The sequence below is a fragment of the Pinus tabuliformis genome, chromosome 7, assembly GCF_031772625.1.
Source record: "Pinus tabuliformis cultivar Carrire ecotype Pingquan chromosome 7, CPIR1, whole genome shotgun sequence".
NCBI classification, from domain to species: Eukaryota; Viridiplantae; Streptophyta; class Pinopsida; order Pinales; family Pinaceae; genus Pinus; species Pinus tabuliformis.
Genome location: NC_142293.1, coordinates 403,538,240 through 403,557,476, shown reverse-complemented (window position 1 = coordinate 403,557,476; position 19,237 = coordinate 403,538,240). Strand labels below are relative to the sequence as shown.

Genomic DNA, 19,237 nt, shown 5'->3' with positions numbered 1-19,237 from the left:
TTCCATGGGAAATTGGGAATTTGAAAAGGCTTGTGAAGATGGTTCTGTTCAATAATCATTTGACGGGTACCATCCCTGCCTCTATCGGCAACTGCAGCAGCCTTGAAACCATTGCTGTTTATAACAATTCCTTACATGGTCCGATACCAGGGGAGATAGGCCAGTTGGAAAATCTGAGAAATTTATGGGTTTATGACAATCGTCTTACGGGCTCAATCCCTGCAGGTCTTTTCAGAGAACTGCTGAAGTTGGAGGCGTTTGATGCATCTAACAACAATCTGACTGGAGCTATACCATATGAAATGGCCAACCTGAAGAATTTAACACTCTTCAATGTCTATTTTAATAACATGTCCGGGTCTATCCCCTCATCTTTTGGCAGTCTTACAAGCCTAACGATCGTAGATTTAGCATTCAATAAGTTTGAAGGTAACTTGCCCCAAGGACTTGGCCTTCTTCCCAATCTGATATCGTTGTCTCTGAGTAACAACAATTTCGTAGGCCCGCTGCCTCCTGGGCTTGGAAACTTCAGCAACCTCGAGGTTCTTGAATCATATTTCAACAGATTGAGCGGGTCGATTCCTCCTGGGCTCTGCAGCGGTAGATCGTTGACCCAACTTGCCATCTTCGACAATCAACTAGAGGGAAACATCACCAACATTCTACAAGACTGCGTCTCCCTAGAACGCGTCCGGCTGCAGAACAACCTCTTCACGGGCTTCATACCAAGTAATATTTCTATGCTTTCGGCCTTGTATTACCTTGAGATTTCTTACAACAACATCCATGGAAGTATACCTTCTTCCATTGGACGGTTGCAGAACCTTACAAATCTCCTCCTTGCCCACAACAATCTTAGCGGTGCCATTCCTCCGGAGATAGGAGAGTTGAGAAATCTGGGAAAGCTCAATTTGAGCCGCAATAATCTCAGTGGAACCATTCCTCCAGAAGTAGGGAACTTAATTAATTTGGAGGTTTTAGATTTGAGCGGAAACTCGTTGGAAGGAAGCATACCGGCAGCCTTGGGCCATCTTATGAATCTGTTGACATTAAACTTGAGTGTAAACGCATTAACAGGAAGGATCCCCAGTTCCCTGGGGTATTGCAGACAATTAAGCGAACTATACCTGGCTAGAAATAAACTGAGCATGACCATTCCTTTGGAGTTGGGAAAGCTTGCAGCCAGTCTCAGATATGGGTTGGATCTAAGCTGGAACAATCTATCTGGATCTCTTCCTCCTCAGATAGGAAACTTGAAGTTACTTGAATCCTTGGACCTCTCCCATAACCGCCTGTCTGGTAATATTCCTCAATCTCTCACAGATATGATAAGCCTAGATCATTTCAACTTCTCTTTCAACTTATTTACGGGGGAAATTCCTTCATGGAAAGTATTTTCACTAGGCCCGCAGAATGCTTTTGAGGGAAATCCAGGCCTTTGCGGAGCCCCGACAGCGATGAATTGTTCCGAATCAGAAGTAGCAAGTAAAGGGAAAAATTTAAGCGCAGGGGTACTGGCAGGGATTACCGTCGCTTGTATCGCGACGGCAGCTGTATTCATCCTCGCACTGACATACGTGATAAAAGTGTCAAGTGCGCAGATTAGAAGACATGTCCGGCATGCTGAAACGGCTATTTCTTCGGGAGCAAGAAAAAGTATAATCAAATACAGAGATATAGTAGAAGCTACCAAGAACTTCAGCGATGACTACCTCGTGGGGTCTGGCTCATCAGGCATGGTATACAAGGTAGTTATTCCAGGACGAGACAAAGCCCTTGCCGGCAAGTGCTTAAAAGTAGCACATAGTCGGCATGACGATAATCGATATCGCAGTCTGAGGAAGGAGATCGAGGTTTTGAAGAACGTCCGTCACAGAAACATTCTGCGTCTTCGGGACCTGATAACGACAACTGATGCAACAATTCTTCTGTATGACTACATGGTTAATGGATCGCTGTGGGAATTTCTGGGCGGGGCATCGAAACCCAATCACAGGCTGGACTGGAGGAGCCGCTATAACATTGCCTTGGGCGTAGCAGAGGGACTCAAATATTTACATCACGACTGCGAACGTGCAATCATCCACTGCGACATAAAGTCTGCCAACATATTGCTGGACCATGAATATGTCGCCCACATCGCTGACTTTGGACTTGCCAAGATACTGAAAAGTCCATCCTTCAATTCATCAGTAGATTCTGAATCAAGTTCTCTCTTTGGAGGGACTCATGGCTACATTGCTCCAGGTACTAAATCTCCATATGTTTCTCTCTCTTTAATAGAACTGAATCATGCCGATCAACTTAGTGTTGTTATGAAGTCTAGTTGCTGAGATTATCCTATTCCTGCACCATGTCATTCTAATACCTAATGCTACGTGCAGAGTGTGGGTATGGCGTGAAAGCATCGACGAAGCAAGACGTGTATAGCTTCGGAGTAGTATTATTAGAGCTGGCAAGCGGAAAGCGCCCCGTGTTAGAGGAGGACGATCAGAAATTTGTACATCTGCCTGCGTGGGTTGAGAGGATGACGAAGGAAGGAAAAATGGATGAAATAATTGATGAGGATTTGAGAAGTGGTGGTTTAACTTTACATAGTAATATGAAGGATGAAATAGTGAAGATGATAGAGATTGCCTCAGTTTGCACTCGATCTGCTCCCAGCCTCAGGCCATCTATGAACGTAGTCCTTGACATGCTTATTTTAGCCGACAGAGACCGGGTCATCGAGCTTTGAGTCAAAAATATTACTAGGGAGGATTGATTTTCTATTTCCAGAAAAATAATTCTCAGTCATTTACACTATTACTCGGAAGGACTTCCAATATCTGTTGTGGTAATAGAAATATGATCAACAGGAAATCACATTCGAATGCATCGCTTGTTAAAATCTCTGGAGGGGTTATTTATATATGAGTAGTAAAAAGAAATAGAAATAATATGAAAATAAGTTTTATCACCGATTTTACTTTTAATTTTAATTTGTCAAATTTTAGTATTTAGAATAGATTTACAGTAATTTCACTAACAGACATAAATTATAAATATTGTTAATGACATTAACTAATGGATAAAAAAGTAGAAAAATTTAAGGTAAAATATTGATTTGTGTTATTTAAACTTGTCTTTTAACTGTATATATAGATTCAACACTTTCTAAAACTCTACAGCACTTCTATTCTATTACAGAAAATTACTCATTAAACTTGTGATTTCATTAAATTCATACCAAATTTTAAAAAAATTATATCGAAAACACTTACCATAAAAATAAAAACGCTTAAAACCGCTTAAAACAACTGCAATAGATAATACCTGTATTTGCCATTGCAGCGTCCCTTCCTTAAGGGCACGATGAACATATTCTCCGCTGAATGAATTCAGTGACTGAGCAATCAACATGGTACTTTTTCATTGGATGACACCTGTGGACGTAATTATGATTGTAGAAATACACTGACTGAACCACAGACGTGAAATCTGTTTCCAAGCCATGTCTCCACGAAATATGTGAAATCAATGGTCGTGGTAGGTAAAACATGACGACTGAAGGCACCATCGTATTGAATATTTATATATTAACGAATGTTTATGGAAATTTATTTATTTAAAAAAAAGAGACTTTAAGTCATAGACTCTGTGATGTTCGATTGCTAGAAGATGCCCAACTAGCGTTATGGTTTGAATTTCCTTATCAAAAAATTATAAAATTATGGAGAGAATGAATCTTTTAAATTTATTTACATGAAAATTGAACAAGTTATAGAAATTATAAATTAGTTCAGAAAATAATGGAAATTGGTAAGATCATGATAAAATTTGGTAAAAAATTTTAAAAATCTAGATTATAATTGTCAAATTTCAATATTTTGGGAGCCTCAAAGGTTTTAGATAGTGATGAATCCATTTCCACCATAAAAAAACTATTCAAAGGCTCTATCACTTTGTTTTTTTTTTCAATTTTTTTTTTCAGATTTAAACAGGAAATCTGCCTTCCAATAATTTGTGAAGAGGATAAACAACTCCTATTACATCTATTTGTTATTCTACATGCTATAACTCATTGGATTTCAAACTTATATTAATTTAAATTTAACCCCAAAAAATTCTAAATTATTTTACCAATTAAAATTTATTATTTTTAAATAATATTTTAATTTATTTATTTTAAATTTAATCAAATAAAATATTATCATCCATATGTACCCACTTGTACCATGAAATCTTTATAAAATCTTGATTTATGTAATGCAATGTACCATCAATATTTGGTTTATCTCCACCAAAACGCAACACATTTTTCTTTGGTGAGCATCCGGCAATTTCGAAATATACAACCCTACGTCTCTATACGCCATCACGACGTTTGAAACTCCGCATTTCTGCAGTTATACGAGGGTATCCTCGCAATAAAATATATAAATGAATGCTACGTAAAACATTAAATAATACTTACTATCGTCTTACTAAACATTTCTTTTTCAATGTTTCTTAACATTTTTATAATCCTTTCTTTCTAAAACTTGATAAATGATTGATGCGTTGAAATTTGAAATTTGCAGCTTCACATATTTTTGGAAAATAATGGAATTTTTGGATAATTTTTTTCTTTTGGGAATTTGGATTATAACTATCAAGTTTCAAGATTTTGGGTGTACTCAAAGCAATGTTTTTATAGTCATAACACTAATAAAAGCATAACACTAATAAAAGAGAAACTAAAGCAATGTTTTCATAGTCATAACACTAGTAAAAGAGAAACTAAAGGAGATTGAGAAAGGGGAAACTTGTGGATGTAAAAAAGAAGAAGGGAAAACTTGAATGACTTTAATTACAAAACTAAGGAGGGAAGGCTCTCTAATCTCAAGGTTAATGAATAAAACTCATTATATATTATCCTCGAATCCAATGAAGATGTCAATGATACCTTAATTGCCTCAATTTATTTTTCTAAATGTAAGAGGACTGGATAGCAACATCAACAACTTTAAACTTAGTCCACCCAATCCTTGACATACTCGCCCAAGGGGCCCATTGTAATTTACTCCTTTACTTTTAATGCAAGCACCTTGTCCTCAAGTCCATATAGCTTACCAAACCAAGATTTACTAAATGAGATGTTCTCCATGTTTCCATCACAGACTCTATCATACAATTCTTAAAATAATGATTTCAAGGCAATGAGTAAGGATTTTTAAATTCTACAACCATAAGAAAGCTATATTTTAACTAAGATGCAAGGGCTAGCTACTATGTAGTAATTATTTAAATTTAGATGTTTATAATTTTGTGATTTTCAAGATGGATAAAAACGCAAAAGAAAGGAGACTACTCATTAAGACCAATTAATATGTTATTTTTATTGAGGATATTCATTAGTAGCTTATTATCTTAAACAATGTAAAAGTGTATGAAAGAGTGTAATTTTAGAGTATACTGCTGAATGCATAAGTTTCATCATAATAAAAATTATGTTACCTTCTCCTCAACTTGTAAGAATCATGTTAGAATTCAAAAATTTTGTTCTCAATATTAGTATGACCAAGGATATGTCTCCTTCATCCTCGGCTTGGGATGAGGGAAGAGAAAGATAGCAATGGGATATTTTCAAAATTTTGCAAATTATTGTCACATTTATGTCAATAAGAAGAAGAAAGCGAGAGTTTGAAAGATAAAGATTCATAGAATTGAGAAAAGAGGAATCATATTTCTCAAGAACAAATGAGTGATGATTTAATGATGCTATAAATTGAATGAACAAAATCATAGTTCTTATTGTTGCCATCCCAAATTTTGTTTCTTTTTTGGAATTTCATATATAGTTTTAATGAACAATATATAATAAGTTCACAAGGTGAGAATTAATAGAGTTTATATCCTAATCATTACTTTTATGTGAAGTAATGATAAAATATGCATGTATCTTTATGACAATCTTGACCATACTTCCAAAAGATCGGTGGATTGTTGAGACATTCTTAATTATGTGTTTTATTCCATTATATAAGTATTAGTGGGGATGTTATGAATTGCACACTAAGTGGTATAGAGACATGCCAATATTTTGAAAGAATAGTCATATTGGATATGAAAACTTTATTAAACCATGTTATGAATTTTAAGAGGCAAACATCTAACATTATGAATGCAATAAAATATCTAGGAGTTGACATGTTAGATACTATTAGAGAGATGGAATATGTGAACATGAAAAATGGAGATAACAATATTTCTTTGGATTCCCTTACTGCTATTGTTTTCTCTTCAGAATTGACACTACGAAACTCATTTTGGCTTAATCTTACTAATAAACTCCCATTGTCATTACAACTTACACCCATAACATATTTGTAATTGTTTTGGTATTTTACAACACAAAGAGTGGAGGAAAATATCATGAAGGAAATGGAATTATAGTGAGTGTTAGATGCAAAGGTAATAAAGAATATGGCATTGTGGAGAGTGTGGGTTTGAAAAATGTGATGTATATAAACTAAATGAGAGGCAAATCCTCATATTGACATGAATCAACAATGCTCATAACACATGGAATTGAGTGGGGATTCACACCGACAAGGTGACTATGTTTATTTCCAAAGCTTTCCTTAAGTGACACATAAGATGGTTTACACGCCCAATACATTTGCAAGATATTTATCTAGGTGTGAGTTATGCATGGATTTAATATTATGGAATGGAACGCCATGAAAAGGCACATGGGTATATTGTATTAGGGAATGGAAAATAGATACCTAGAATAGAGATGACTTTAATTATTAGTGTCAAATTCAAGTAGCATGTTGTGTACTAATGGAGACGCTTATTTTGACATTGTATGTAGACACTTATTTACACAAAATAAATAATATATCAAGTTCATTATAAATCTAGTGAAATTAAGCGCACACAAACACATACAACAAGCTTATTAATATAGAAAAACTCCCTTGATCACACAATCACACAATTGAATGAATATCTCAACCAAAAACTAATCTAGGAAGCTAACTATTGAATAATATATTATAAACCAGTTAGATCTAATCAAATCATAAATACTAGGATGAAAATCTTCTTATAGAGATGAGATCTACCTAATAATGGAAAATGATCCTAAAATCCACAAGTATGAGCACACCTAAGATACGTGGGAGTTACATACTACAATACTCCCCTTTAACAACTACTTGTCTTAATCTCTATTAGTTGAGATATTCATTAAAATATTCTCCTATGTAATACATGCTCCAATATGAACTAAAGAACCACATGATCAAGAAAGTCTATGTTTGGTCCAACCTGTCATTTTCACCTCATATATCAATCATTTAAACAACATTAAATTATTGATGCTCATAAAAAGAGACAACCATACATTAGAATACATGGGCAATCAATCACAATATCCATTGGTTCTCAAGGATGTTCTCCATGTATATAGTTCATCAAAATTCTTTATAAACTCCCCTACATGTAAAATTTCACCTCTCAAACTCTAAAACCAATATGTTCCACTCCTAGTGTCAAAGAGCTCTAGTGATACCATATAAGAAGTATTATTATATTCCATAGATAAAACTAAAGATAACTCTCTTCTAGATACAGGACAACAACTTCATGTTGCAATAAAACAAAAATCTCCTTGTATGTGAAAACAATTTTTCTTCTAACTTCTATTCTAACTATTGCACTCATTATTTTCTCATAAATATCCTTTTCCCTCCTTGTCCACTCTTGTAAAATCAGTTAGAGTGTGCATCCTACTCTAATTGTTCATAAATCTATGTATAGTTGTAAATATCCCCCCTTTAGGGAAATACCCATGCTCAAGCAAGATTGAGTGGTTAGTTCAACCTATATGCCTAAGAACAAAGATCCATTTTCATAGTTGAGATGAATTCACCTTCTCTTTATAGATACAAAACCTACTAGCTTCAACTCATAATGGGATGATTAATTTTGCTTTCATCTTGGAAAAATTAAGACATCTATTAATGAACTTTGACACACCAAACATGCTATGCATCTCAAAATTAAAAAAAAATTAAAAAAATGTATTTGCTACTCCACTCACTTGTAGAAATGTTGTCATCAACAAAAATTGTCTAGAAATAAAATGTACCATTGATACCTTAGATTGAGTGGGAGCCTATTGTACTCCATGGCTTAACACCAACTTGACCCTAAACATTGAACATTTCATCATCCTATAGACATACTTCCACTACTTCAACACCTAGATACCCAATAATGGTTCTTGCTAGTTCTCCATGAAATAGTCTAGATACACAATGTATCCATTCCAACCTTTCATTATCTACACCTTCCAAAGAAAAAATGTAATGCAACAGTATTTAAACAATTTTTCATCAAAAAATAACTTGAAGGAACAAAACATGTGGTTATGAATCCCTTTCAGCCATAATAATTCTACTAACTAAATACCTATGTGGGACTTTAAAAATACACATACTTATAAAATACCATCTCCCACTTCTAGAATCATAGAGATACTTGGCATTTTCATTCAGATCTTCCTCATCTCTATTCAATCCTTGCACTAGATTTATATGCATCCACTTTCAGTTTTTAGATACATGAATTCTAACAAAATAGCATCACTTCCATATTGAGGTCCAAATTAACTCCAATACTATAAGGCCAAAATATTACCATTTCCATGTCTTCTAGTGACAAGATTTGACACACCAAGAAATAAATTAACTTGGAAACATAAAGTAATTTTCTTATAAAAATCAACAACTACCATTCATTAACATAAATGGTGACATATCCATGTAGTCCATTCTTAAATTCTTAACGCACACATGAATAAAAATGGACAACACATCTATGCATATCTCTTTTTTACCAAAATGCAAGAAAAAGCTCATCATCTAAGGAAACATCACTTTTTAAAATTTTTGCAACCCTGATTCTTCTGCTTAAGCAACCATTGTTGGGAAGATCAATTATCCTTTTAATTTAGAACAATTGATCTAACTCACACATAAATTGTCAATCCATGTAGGCTTTTTGTTTCAAGGCTATCATGAAAGGTATATGCAGGAACACATGGAAAATAGTGCTAATGAAATTGCAATACCAATCATTGTAATGCCACTCTCAACAATCAAAACACATTTTTTATTACACTCCAAACCTTTCTCGCACTTTCAAAAAATAAAGCCACACATTGCAAAATAAATCACACCCTATTAGTCAATCACTCTTATTCAAAAGAAACAAAACTCCTAAAAGCCATTCAACACTCAAATAATTGTTGAAACACCCATTAAGTGAAATAGAAAAAACCAAATAACTACAACACTAATAAAAAATTATCACACTGATGAAGGGATCGGTCTTGGACCTATGCTATTACATAATAATACAGATTATAATTCCACAAATACTCAATTCATGAAAAAGATTATAACAGTAACAATAAATTGCACATGAACCATAATTGAGAGAAAATAAACACATTGGTATAGTACCTCTCTAACCAATGATCCTTGCTAAGAAGGAGGTCCCTCCCTTCCTAGTAGGGGTTGGTGAATTAAACAACATGCAAGCTACTCAAAAGAAAGGTATGAAGCCATGAATGATATATATTTTCACTAATGAAAAGTTATAATACAAGATTACAATACTGCTACTACCTCCTCTTATCCCTTTCTATGGATGCCTTATAGGAAGAGAGTACATTATTTCATAATTTAAAAATACATTTCTCTTTTTAAAAGACAAAATAATCAGGATAATATTTTGATTATCATGTGATCTAAATTGAGAATATAAAATTGCTCCCTTTTAACAAGTTATCCTACTTGAAAAAATGTTGTAACAATTTTCCTAATATTACAATGATTTATAAATTAAAGATCCTAATTTTTTCAACTAGGTCCTCTACGTTATCCATAAAGGTCTCCTTTCAAAGGTCAAGTTGGCACTCACTATGGAATATGCCAAAATCAGTGTTTGTTGCTAGCATAGGAGAACAACGTGTCCAAAATAAGATTAGTGTATCAACAATGTCAGCAGAGTCTTCATTCGATTCTTGGTGAGGAAAATCTGGGAGATATGGTCCTCTAATAACATCTCGACAAGCCACACACCTTGTAACATCATTCATCAATTTATTAATAAAATAACCTAAAACAGTTATCTTATATGTAAAATTACAAACAAAACTAGATAATAAGGATGAAGTACAAAAAGGAAACATACTTTAGTTAATGATGAATTTCAAAGTGAAAAGGTGTGGTTTTGAGGGAAAAAATGGTAAGAAAAGGTAGCGAAAATCGATGTAAAAAGGTTCCAATTTTGTCTCCTAGCATCTTCCCCCAGCTTGAACATCTACATGTCCTCATGTTGAACCTTATAACTTTTTCTTGACATGTTGTGAATGGAACTTTGAGAAAACAATTGCCCATGTTCTGCTTTTAGTTAGTGATTTATATCTAGGGGGGAGAATTAAGTTCCACTTCCCACAAATTATAATCTATATGGTATGGGTGTTGATTTTGATAAAAAAGAACACAAATAAGGTGAAATCACAATCTTATCCCATGCCAACTATGCCCAAGTTTTCTAATACACTCTACAAATTCAGATACCTTGGAGAGTGCATGCACAAAATTTTGAAAGCAGTAAGGATCCTCATTCCTTAATTCCTTCTAGTATGCTTCCCATATGAGCCTACTTCCTTCAAGTGCATTCTACCTTAGCACCCTGATACTCCCAAGTCAACATTCTAGAACCATATTCCTAAAATCCATCAACATCTTTTTATTGGCTGGGTATTGCCACATTCATGTAAATACAATTCATAGAATAGATGTCTAGAAATTTTCCAGGAAGGCTTGAACTTCCCTCACTATACAGGGCCATTTCTCTCTAATTGTTGTTAGTTTTAAGACAAATAGTTTTTCTTTCAGATACAAGGGGTACAAAGGGGAAAGAGTCCTGCATCTCAACTCATTCTTTGTAAGCTCATACATTAACTCCTTTTCTTGTTGTAGTTGTTTTACTTTTTCCTATAATTCTCCTACTCATAGTATTGTCTATTTCCTTTCTTCTTTAACCTTTTCAGAGTCTTACAAATTTTGAGCCCAAGTCCTTGTAATATTACCAAAAATCTCCTTTGGTCTCCTCAAAGGAATAACTTAAATTTTTAACAATATTTTATGCCTCTTTCATTTATCCAATTCCTCAAGCAAAAATGTTGACATCAATGGATCTGCATATTCAGATTGAACTACATCTGCTACTATTCTAGTGGAAAAATTGATATATTCCTACAATATTTCTTCATTTCCCATCATCCTCTAATAGAATATGTCATATGTTGGTTCTTATGGAGAAGTAGCATCGTTGATAGGTTCTTGTGGAGTAGAAACTTGATGTATTTCAGTCTACTCTATTTTAGCTATTGGTTCTTATAGAGAAGTAGCATCGTTAGTAGGTTCTTGTGGAATAGCAGTTTGGAACTCCTCGTCGCGTTATTCCACTTGAATTCCAACCAAAATAGTAGTTATCTCTTCAAAACCTACCTCCTTAAGAATTTTCCTACAACCATTGCATAGTTTTTCAGTTGTATCAGTATGTGAGACCATTTCTGCAATCCCTACTAGTGTTTCAAACCTTGTCAATTTATTGAATTGAAATTTTTCATTAAGCATAGCGATTTGTTTCTTGAGGTTTTAATTTTCCTCCCTTAATTCATTAATTTTCTGAACAAGAGGATCAATTTCAAACTTACCAGGTGAAGGAGTGCTTCCTTGTTCCATTGTGGGTTCTTCTCCCTTTCCTTCACTCATTTGTTCCTCTGGTTCCTTTTATTCTTCTATATTAGCACAAACCTCAGGAGTTGGGGAAGATAATGGTTTAATAATTATTTGCACTCTCTTTTTAGGGCCCCCCCCCCTTCATTCCTTATTTGGTTACCTCTTCCTCACTCTCGTTTGCATAGTTGTTTCTCTCTTAAATACTTCTTCAGGCACCTATGTTACAAGTACTTTTGTTTCTAGTGCCTCTATTTTAGGTGCTTATTCTTCAATAGGGCATCCTTACACAACACTTTCATTTCATCCAGTAGATACATCCACCAATTTTTCAGTACAAGCCGTTTTCACAAAATCCCTGATTCAAAGTCCCCTGTGACGACGCTGAAGAGGTTTAATTTCCCTTTCTTCTGGAACTATTTCAACACTTCATGTTCTTCAAATTTTCTCTTTTCCTCCATAGGGGTTGGCACATGCAATCCTGATATAAATCTAGTCCACATGCTTCCTTGCTATTGCAACATGTCATTTATAGACATCTTGATTAGCCCATGGTTAGTTAAGCAAGTTTTAGGATGCTTCTCCATAGGCACAAATTTTGTCATATGTTGTAACGATTTAGTAGATAATAAGGCAGATTAATTAACTTTCCATTGCATAAATCAACTAAAAATTGAAATTGGTAATGAAATACAATCCCAAAACATCCCTAATAAGTGATAAATTTCTTAATAAAATAGGCTACATCATCCCAAGGATGAGGAAGAGACGTTTTGTCAATCTGTCTTTCCTTCTTCCTTACACCGTCACCTTATTGTAAGAATGTAGCTTTAGCTATTGGGATTACTAATTTCCTATAGAACTGACATGTTCTTGTCTGAGGAAAACCTACCACCCTAAAAATTACTTCTTCTGCAACAACAATCCTAACTCCTCTAACCACTTGACCCTTCTCATTGAAAAACTATGAAAATTCTAAAGCAATGTGATCATTAAACGCATATAACTTCTCAAAATAGGGTAACCAACCTAAATTTTGAAATATCTCTAGGCATTTTGGATGGCGTAACAAAGAATTAGTAGAATCAAGTTTGTGGCAAATTGTTTCTCCTCCCATGGCCACTCAGAAACTATTACAGGGTTAACACTTGGTACATGCAAACATTTGCTAGCGTAGAGAATATCACTATGCTAGAATTGGCTTACCATTTCAACAATTTTGAACTTTATGCCATAATTGATAGTCATCAATAATAATTTCGGGTAGTCACATTTATTTCCAAGTATGATGGCAAGATTAGTGATGACTTATTACTACAAATACACGACCTAATCAATAATTACTAAATTTGGATAAGGGTTTTGGTATCTTGTATGATAATCAATTACTAAATTAGGATAATAATATAGTGTATCATACGATAGATATGATGCAACACTCCCCCTAATTAATGATAAAAACCATCCTTAGCATGTGTGAGAAGGGGCCATATCATCCTTATATATAGAAATGTGAGTAAATGACAAGAAACTTACCTATCATCCACTTATCATAATATTGATGTGGAGACTGTACAAGTGTGATGACTTGGTCACTGTTATACAACATTCCATCCATGGCATATGTCTATTGGTGAAATACTCCATTAGAATGATGTGGTGATAGAAAAACTTATGTGCATCAACATGAATCAAGTGTGTTGGCATAAAATTATGGGTAAAAATTATGAAAATAAGAGGACACATATGCAAAATTGTGATGGTGAAAAAATAGAGATTGCCTTGTGTTTACTGTGTTGGACCCGTCAACATTCATGGGATCTCCCCGGTATGAAGTCCCAATTAGACCTCACACTGTTTGGTGTCGGAGTCCCATTTGGTACGATGGCCTAGTTTCCATTATCTTAGAGATCTGCCTTAGCTCTTGTTCTTCAAGACATGAGAGTGTTATTCTTGGTTATTATGCCTAGTGAGTGCGTAATGTAACTTTGTGTACAGGTTCTCTTACTGTAAGGGAGAACGTAAAAGTGAGCCTCTAGATGAGAGGTAGTAGTACCACCCAGGGAGAGACACATGCAAAAAATACAACAAGGGTTTGTCTAACATCCAACAGAATAGTCTACAGTGGATGTGGCAGTCATGAAAACAAAATTTCAAGGGAAAACACCTACATCATCCAATGGAGTAGTCCACAGGGGGAGGTGATTGTTAAAACCAAGAAAAAAAAGGATGGTTTATCTAATGTTTGGTGGAGTATTCCACACAGACGAGACAATAGTGATAAACAATACAACATATCTTCAACAACATGAGTACTAAAATAACCGAAGTACAACTATATTAGTACAGGTTAAGAAAACATGCATTACAAATGTTTAAATAATAGTATTACAAATGGATACAAAACATGCGTGAAAATGTGTTGGCATGAGACAAGCTCCTGAATTAAGAAAAAATTCCAAGACACATCTATACACCATACATCACTAGCCCAGTAGTGGGACATTGGAGCCACTCCTCACTCCTTAAAGAATAGACTACAGACTCTCAAGGTCATCTGGGAGGAGCTAAGGTGGATATTATTTTGCTCATACAATGAGGCGGTATATATAGCCAAGGGGAATAAATGACCACTATGACTCTTCAACTTCCCTCATGACTATTTGAATTCCTATGATATTTCAACTAACGTGACTCTTCAACTTCATATGTGCGTCTCTTAGACTTTTAGATTACATTACATTTGATTACAACAAGTATGGCCCATAGTAGTGATGTGGTTGAGACCGCTCATGACAAAACTAGAGATGACATTGTTGACATGTACTGGCTGACTATGGTGTCCATGTCGAGCTGCTGTGCTGTTGAGTGGTGGTTGTGCTCTTGGTCAAACATGTCTTCGCCTCTGCATGGAAATGTGTGTAGGGTCTTCGATGGTCTTGGTCTTGCTTGATGGTGCTCGTGTATGTCCCTTTCACTTGCTTCTCAATAAGCTTTGTGTGTTCATTCAACTTCAAAAAAGTCTTCTAACATGCACTCCTTCTTCATCCTGTCCATCGTCGCACCATGTTTCATCAATGTACCTATTCCTGCAATCACTCATGACGAGATGACATCAAATCCAAAAATCTCCTAGTCTAACATGATGCATTGTTTTCCGTTTCGGCGCAGGTGATAAGAGAAGGACAAGGCACTAAAACTGCATAAAGTATAGCTCGGGCTAGGATACGAGGCTTCAGAGCACTGTCACTAGGAGGCAGATTTTTGCAATCCGAGACAACAGTGACAACTGCAAGGTAGAACCCATCTAGGCGACAGAATTGTGCAGTTCTTGGGAGGAAGACAAGGCAGGGTGTTAGGAGGAACTGTTAGGCAATTCTGTGCAGTTTTCAAGATGAGGATTGGGCAGGTGATCCGAGGTCCAGCTGGGAATCTACGCATTTTCTCCAAGGAAGGCAGAGCGGGCAGCAAGAGGCACTAGTAGGCATTTTTGTGCAGTTTTCGAGAGAAAGGCTAGATCAGGCCATGGGGAATTGTTGGTCATAACTACACATTTATGAGAGATAGTGTTGAACAGGAAGTTGCTGTGGAGCTTCCAAGATGAGTGCAAAGTGGGGAAGTAGGGAGGTTTCCAGTTAAGACTGCATAATTTTCAGAGGGAGAGAAGGACAAGCTGACAGGGGTATTGCTAGTCAAATATGTGCAATTCTCAAAGGGAGAGCAGGGAAATCGAGCAAGGGGCATGCCAGTTAAATCTGCACAATTCCTTGGAATAGTGTAGTGACAAGCAGCAGAGGTCTGACTCACATGATTATGCATTTTCTACAAAAAGTGTAGGGAAGGTTGCTGGGAAACTTTTACACAATTTTGGGGAGTAGTGCAACCCTGAGTCACAGTGTAGTTCAAATTTTTCGATAGACCAGAGGGAGGCTTGATGAGTGATGCTACAGGAAGTGCAGAGTGGATCAGAATTGGGCACAACTTTTGCGTAGTTCTGGGAGACAATCGGCTAGCTCACTTCCAGGATTGCACAGTGTAGGTTTCCTAGTGTGTATAAAGAAGATGTACACAAGACTGGCCATGTGCTCCAATGTCACAAGACTCTTCTACTTCAGCCACATACTTATTCAAAAGCTAGAACAAAGTATAGGATAACACTTAGTTAGAAAAGGAAAATGAAAAGGCATAAAAGAAAAGAAAAGTGAAGTGAAAACATCAAAGTAAAGCAAGAGAACAAGCAATGTAAAGACTATATACATAGGGTGGGGCGTGGCCCCAAATCATTGAAAATAAAATTTTAAATCTTGGCCATTGATAGGAGGGTTGTTAATCCTCCCGTTAAGTGATTGTAGACGATACGTGTGTTGGCCAAGTTTTTCGTAGATTGTGAAAGGACCAATCCACAGGGACTGGAACTTCGTGTGTTTTCCTTTGTCTTCATGGGGTTTATCCCACTTCAAGACTAAGTCACCCACATCGAATTTGGTGTTCCCTACAGACTTTCGATCGAACCATCTCTTGATATGGTTCTGGTGGAGTGAAATTTTTTATTTTTCTTTCATTCGTTCTTCCTGTAACTTGTGTAATGTGTCCATCCTACACTAAACCAATAGACACAACTTGCCTTAGGATTCTTGGGATAACTGGAGAGCAAGCAAGTAGATATTTTGTGGGAGGATGGCTTCTTTTCCGTATACAAGGAAGTATGGAGATGTGTTCAGAGATGGTTTGGGTGTAACTCGGTTAACCCAAAGTGCATTCACCATAGTGGAATGGAAGTTTCTCTGCTCAGAGTAAATAGTCTTTTTTTATGAAGCGAATGAGGTTCTTGTTTGTAGATTCAACAAGATTATTTCCCTCTAGGTAGTAGTTAGCTCAATGTTTAAGCACAATACGATATTGCAATGAAAAATCATAAAGTTTCAACGAATATAAGTAAGTTTCATTTTCAAAAACAAGTGTTACAGGAATGCCAAACCTTGAAATGATGTTTTTCTAAAGGAAGCTGATGACTTCCTGATCATTCACTTATTTAAGCAAAACTGCTTTTATCCACTACGTGAAATAATATGTAGCAGTCAGGATGTAGTGGTGCCACTTTGATGAATGTGGGAATATTTCCCCAATTATGTCTAAGACCCACTCTTGGAATGGTTTTTCCACTACAATAGGTTGTAGCGGGGCTACTGACCTTTAGGTTTTGTCGGCACATTACTCATAGACCAGGAACTTGCAGGCATAAGCATGTGCATATTGAAACAATGTGAGCTAGTAGAAACCAACTCCCATGAATTTATGTGTTGTTTTGTACCTGAAAAGTGACCTCTAGCTCATCCATCATGTAGATGACGTAGCACTGTCTCTGAAACTTGTTCTTCCAAGAACTTGAGAAAAATTCCATTGTTGTGCCTTTTGTAAAGCACTCCGTGCACCAACTGGTAAGGTAAGGATTCAAGTTGAAGTTCCCTTTTCTGCTGCATGGAAAAGTGAGAGCTCATGGTGTTGTGCTCAAGGTACTAGCACACTTCTCTATACCAAGAGTTACCGTGCGAAGTGGGTGGTGCTCACTCTACATTGTACACATCGATTTCATTCTCCCAACCGACAATCTCTTCTTCTTCCTCTTGCACGTGTAGCACTTTTGCTGCGAGTCTGTAGAGACTGTGACCCTTAACACTGTGAACTAGCTTGATTTGAAGATCATGCTCTTGTAGTCATGTCATCTAGTTCAAAAGTCTTTCACCCAGCTCTTGTTGAACAAGCAACGATCTAACTGCTGGGTGTGGCACAAATACTATGCAATGATTTTTCAGCAGGTAGGGCCTGGAATGTTTCACCACCTTGTATACAACATATGATTGTTTATCCATGGTGGGATAGTTGAGCTCAATTCCCTGCATGCTCACACTCATGAAGGAGATGGGAAGTTTTTTATTCAGCTGATCCTTCTGAGTGAGTACTGCATCGAGTGAATTTTCAGAAGCAAAATTATAAAGAAAGAAATCATTGTTGAAATCTAGGTTGTATAGTGCAGGTGCATCTACTATCTCCTACTTGATACAGGTGAACACGTCCTTTTCCTTCTTTCCCCAGCTGTAAAATGCTTCCTTCTTGATCATCTCTTATATAGGTTTGACAATCTGCACATAATTTGAGATGAACATTCAGAGGAGGTTGATCTTCCCCAAGAAGGATTGCATAAATTTCTTGTTTACTTGATAAGGAATCTATGTGATAGTCCAAATCTAGTCCAGATTAACCTTGATCCCACTCTTGGCGATGATATTCCCAAGGAGGTTCCCCTCAAACACTGCAAAGATGCTCTTCTTGGGATTCAAGGATATCCTATATTATCGACATCATTCAAAGATCTTCTTAAGATGGTGCATGTGGCCTGACCGTTTTCTAGAAAAGATTGTCACATCATCAAGGTAAACCACCATGCTCTATTTGATGAGTGCACAGAAGGCTATGTCCATAGCGTGCTAAAAGGTTATGCCTATGTTTTCTAGCCCAAACGACATTCTTCGATAAGAAAACATACCCCACTTCATACAAAATGCAGTTTTAAGTCTGTCATGTTTTGCTACCAGAACCTGATTATATCCGGAAAAACCGTCAAGAAGAGAAAACATTTTTTCTCCAGATATTGTCTACAAGATGTGCTCCATAGACGACACAGGGTAGTTGTCTTTGTCCAAGATGTGATTCAGATTTTGAAAATCTACGCACAAGCAGTTCTCCCCAAACTTCTTTTTGACATGAACTAAGTTTGAAACCCAAGTAGAATGACGAACTTTGTAATTGATCCGAGCATCCAGCAACCTAGTAAATTCTTTCTGTATGAGGGGTTCAAGTGACAGATGGACTTTTCTGAGCTTCTTTTCAAATGGCTTGACCCCTTATTTGATTAGAATGTTGTGTTGGATTATTCTCGTGTCACATGTTTTCAAGTCATCGTATGTCCATGTGAATACAACACAGTACTGTCTGAACTGGCGGACAAAGGATTTTCGCTCTTTCGGTGTGCAACATGTACCGAGATTCACAAACTTTGGATCTCTGTCTATTCCCAAGTTAATATGTTCATGTATCAGTGTGGAATTGTGGGCTTTAGTGTTCCTAGGTTCCTTGAAGCGGTTCTACAAGTCATATGTCTTCTCGACTGAGACCACACCCTTGGGGATGAGGTTTCCTTTACCATCATCAGTTCTATCTTGTAGAGACTGGCCATGCATGTCTCCATCTATTGTTGTGTCCTTGAAGATGTTAGTGTTGGCCTTCAAATGTATTATTTGTTCATCATCATCAAAAACATCAAAATTAGTGACATTGTCAAGGATAGATGGCTTATACAAAATTTCAACAGTAAATCTATCCTTAAGTGGTGTCATCCTAGCAGCTGCATTTGCAATAGCATCTACAACTGCATTATGCATTATTGGTAC

At 36.1% G+C, this 19,237-nt stretch overlaps 1 protein-coding gene across 1 annotated transcript; it reads left to right on the top strand.

Moving 5' to 3' along the window:
* The first annotated feature begins 623 nt into the window (after positions 1-623).
* Positions 624-2,896, top strand: LOC149247664 (receptor-like serine/threonine-protein kinase At1g78530). Its single transcript, XM_089455918.1, has 3 exons — positions 624-729; positions 860-2,247; positions 2,385-2,896. The coding sequence occupies exons 2-3, from the start codon at positions 1,035-1,037 to the stop codon at positions 2,735-2,737; spliced, it is 1,566 nt and encodes a 521-aa protein (XP_089312044.1). The 5' UTR covers positions 624-729; positions 860-1,034; the 3' UTR covers positions 2,738-2,896.
* Positions 2,897-19,237: the final 16,341 nt, after the last annotated feature.

Bases quoted from the DNA above. Each gene is read 5' to 3' on its own strand.
- LOC149247664 (XM_089455918.1), top strand. From the start codon at position 1,035: ATGAATCTGTTGACATTAAACTTGAGTGTAAACGCATTAACAGGAAGG. The intron at 2,248-2,384 runs GTACTAAATCTC...TGCTACGTGCAG, and splicing joins TCATGGCTACATTGCTCCAG to AGTGTGGGTATGGCGTGAAA.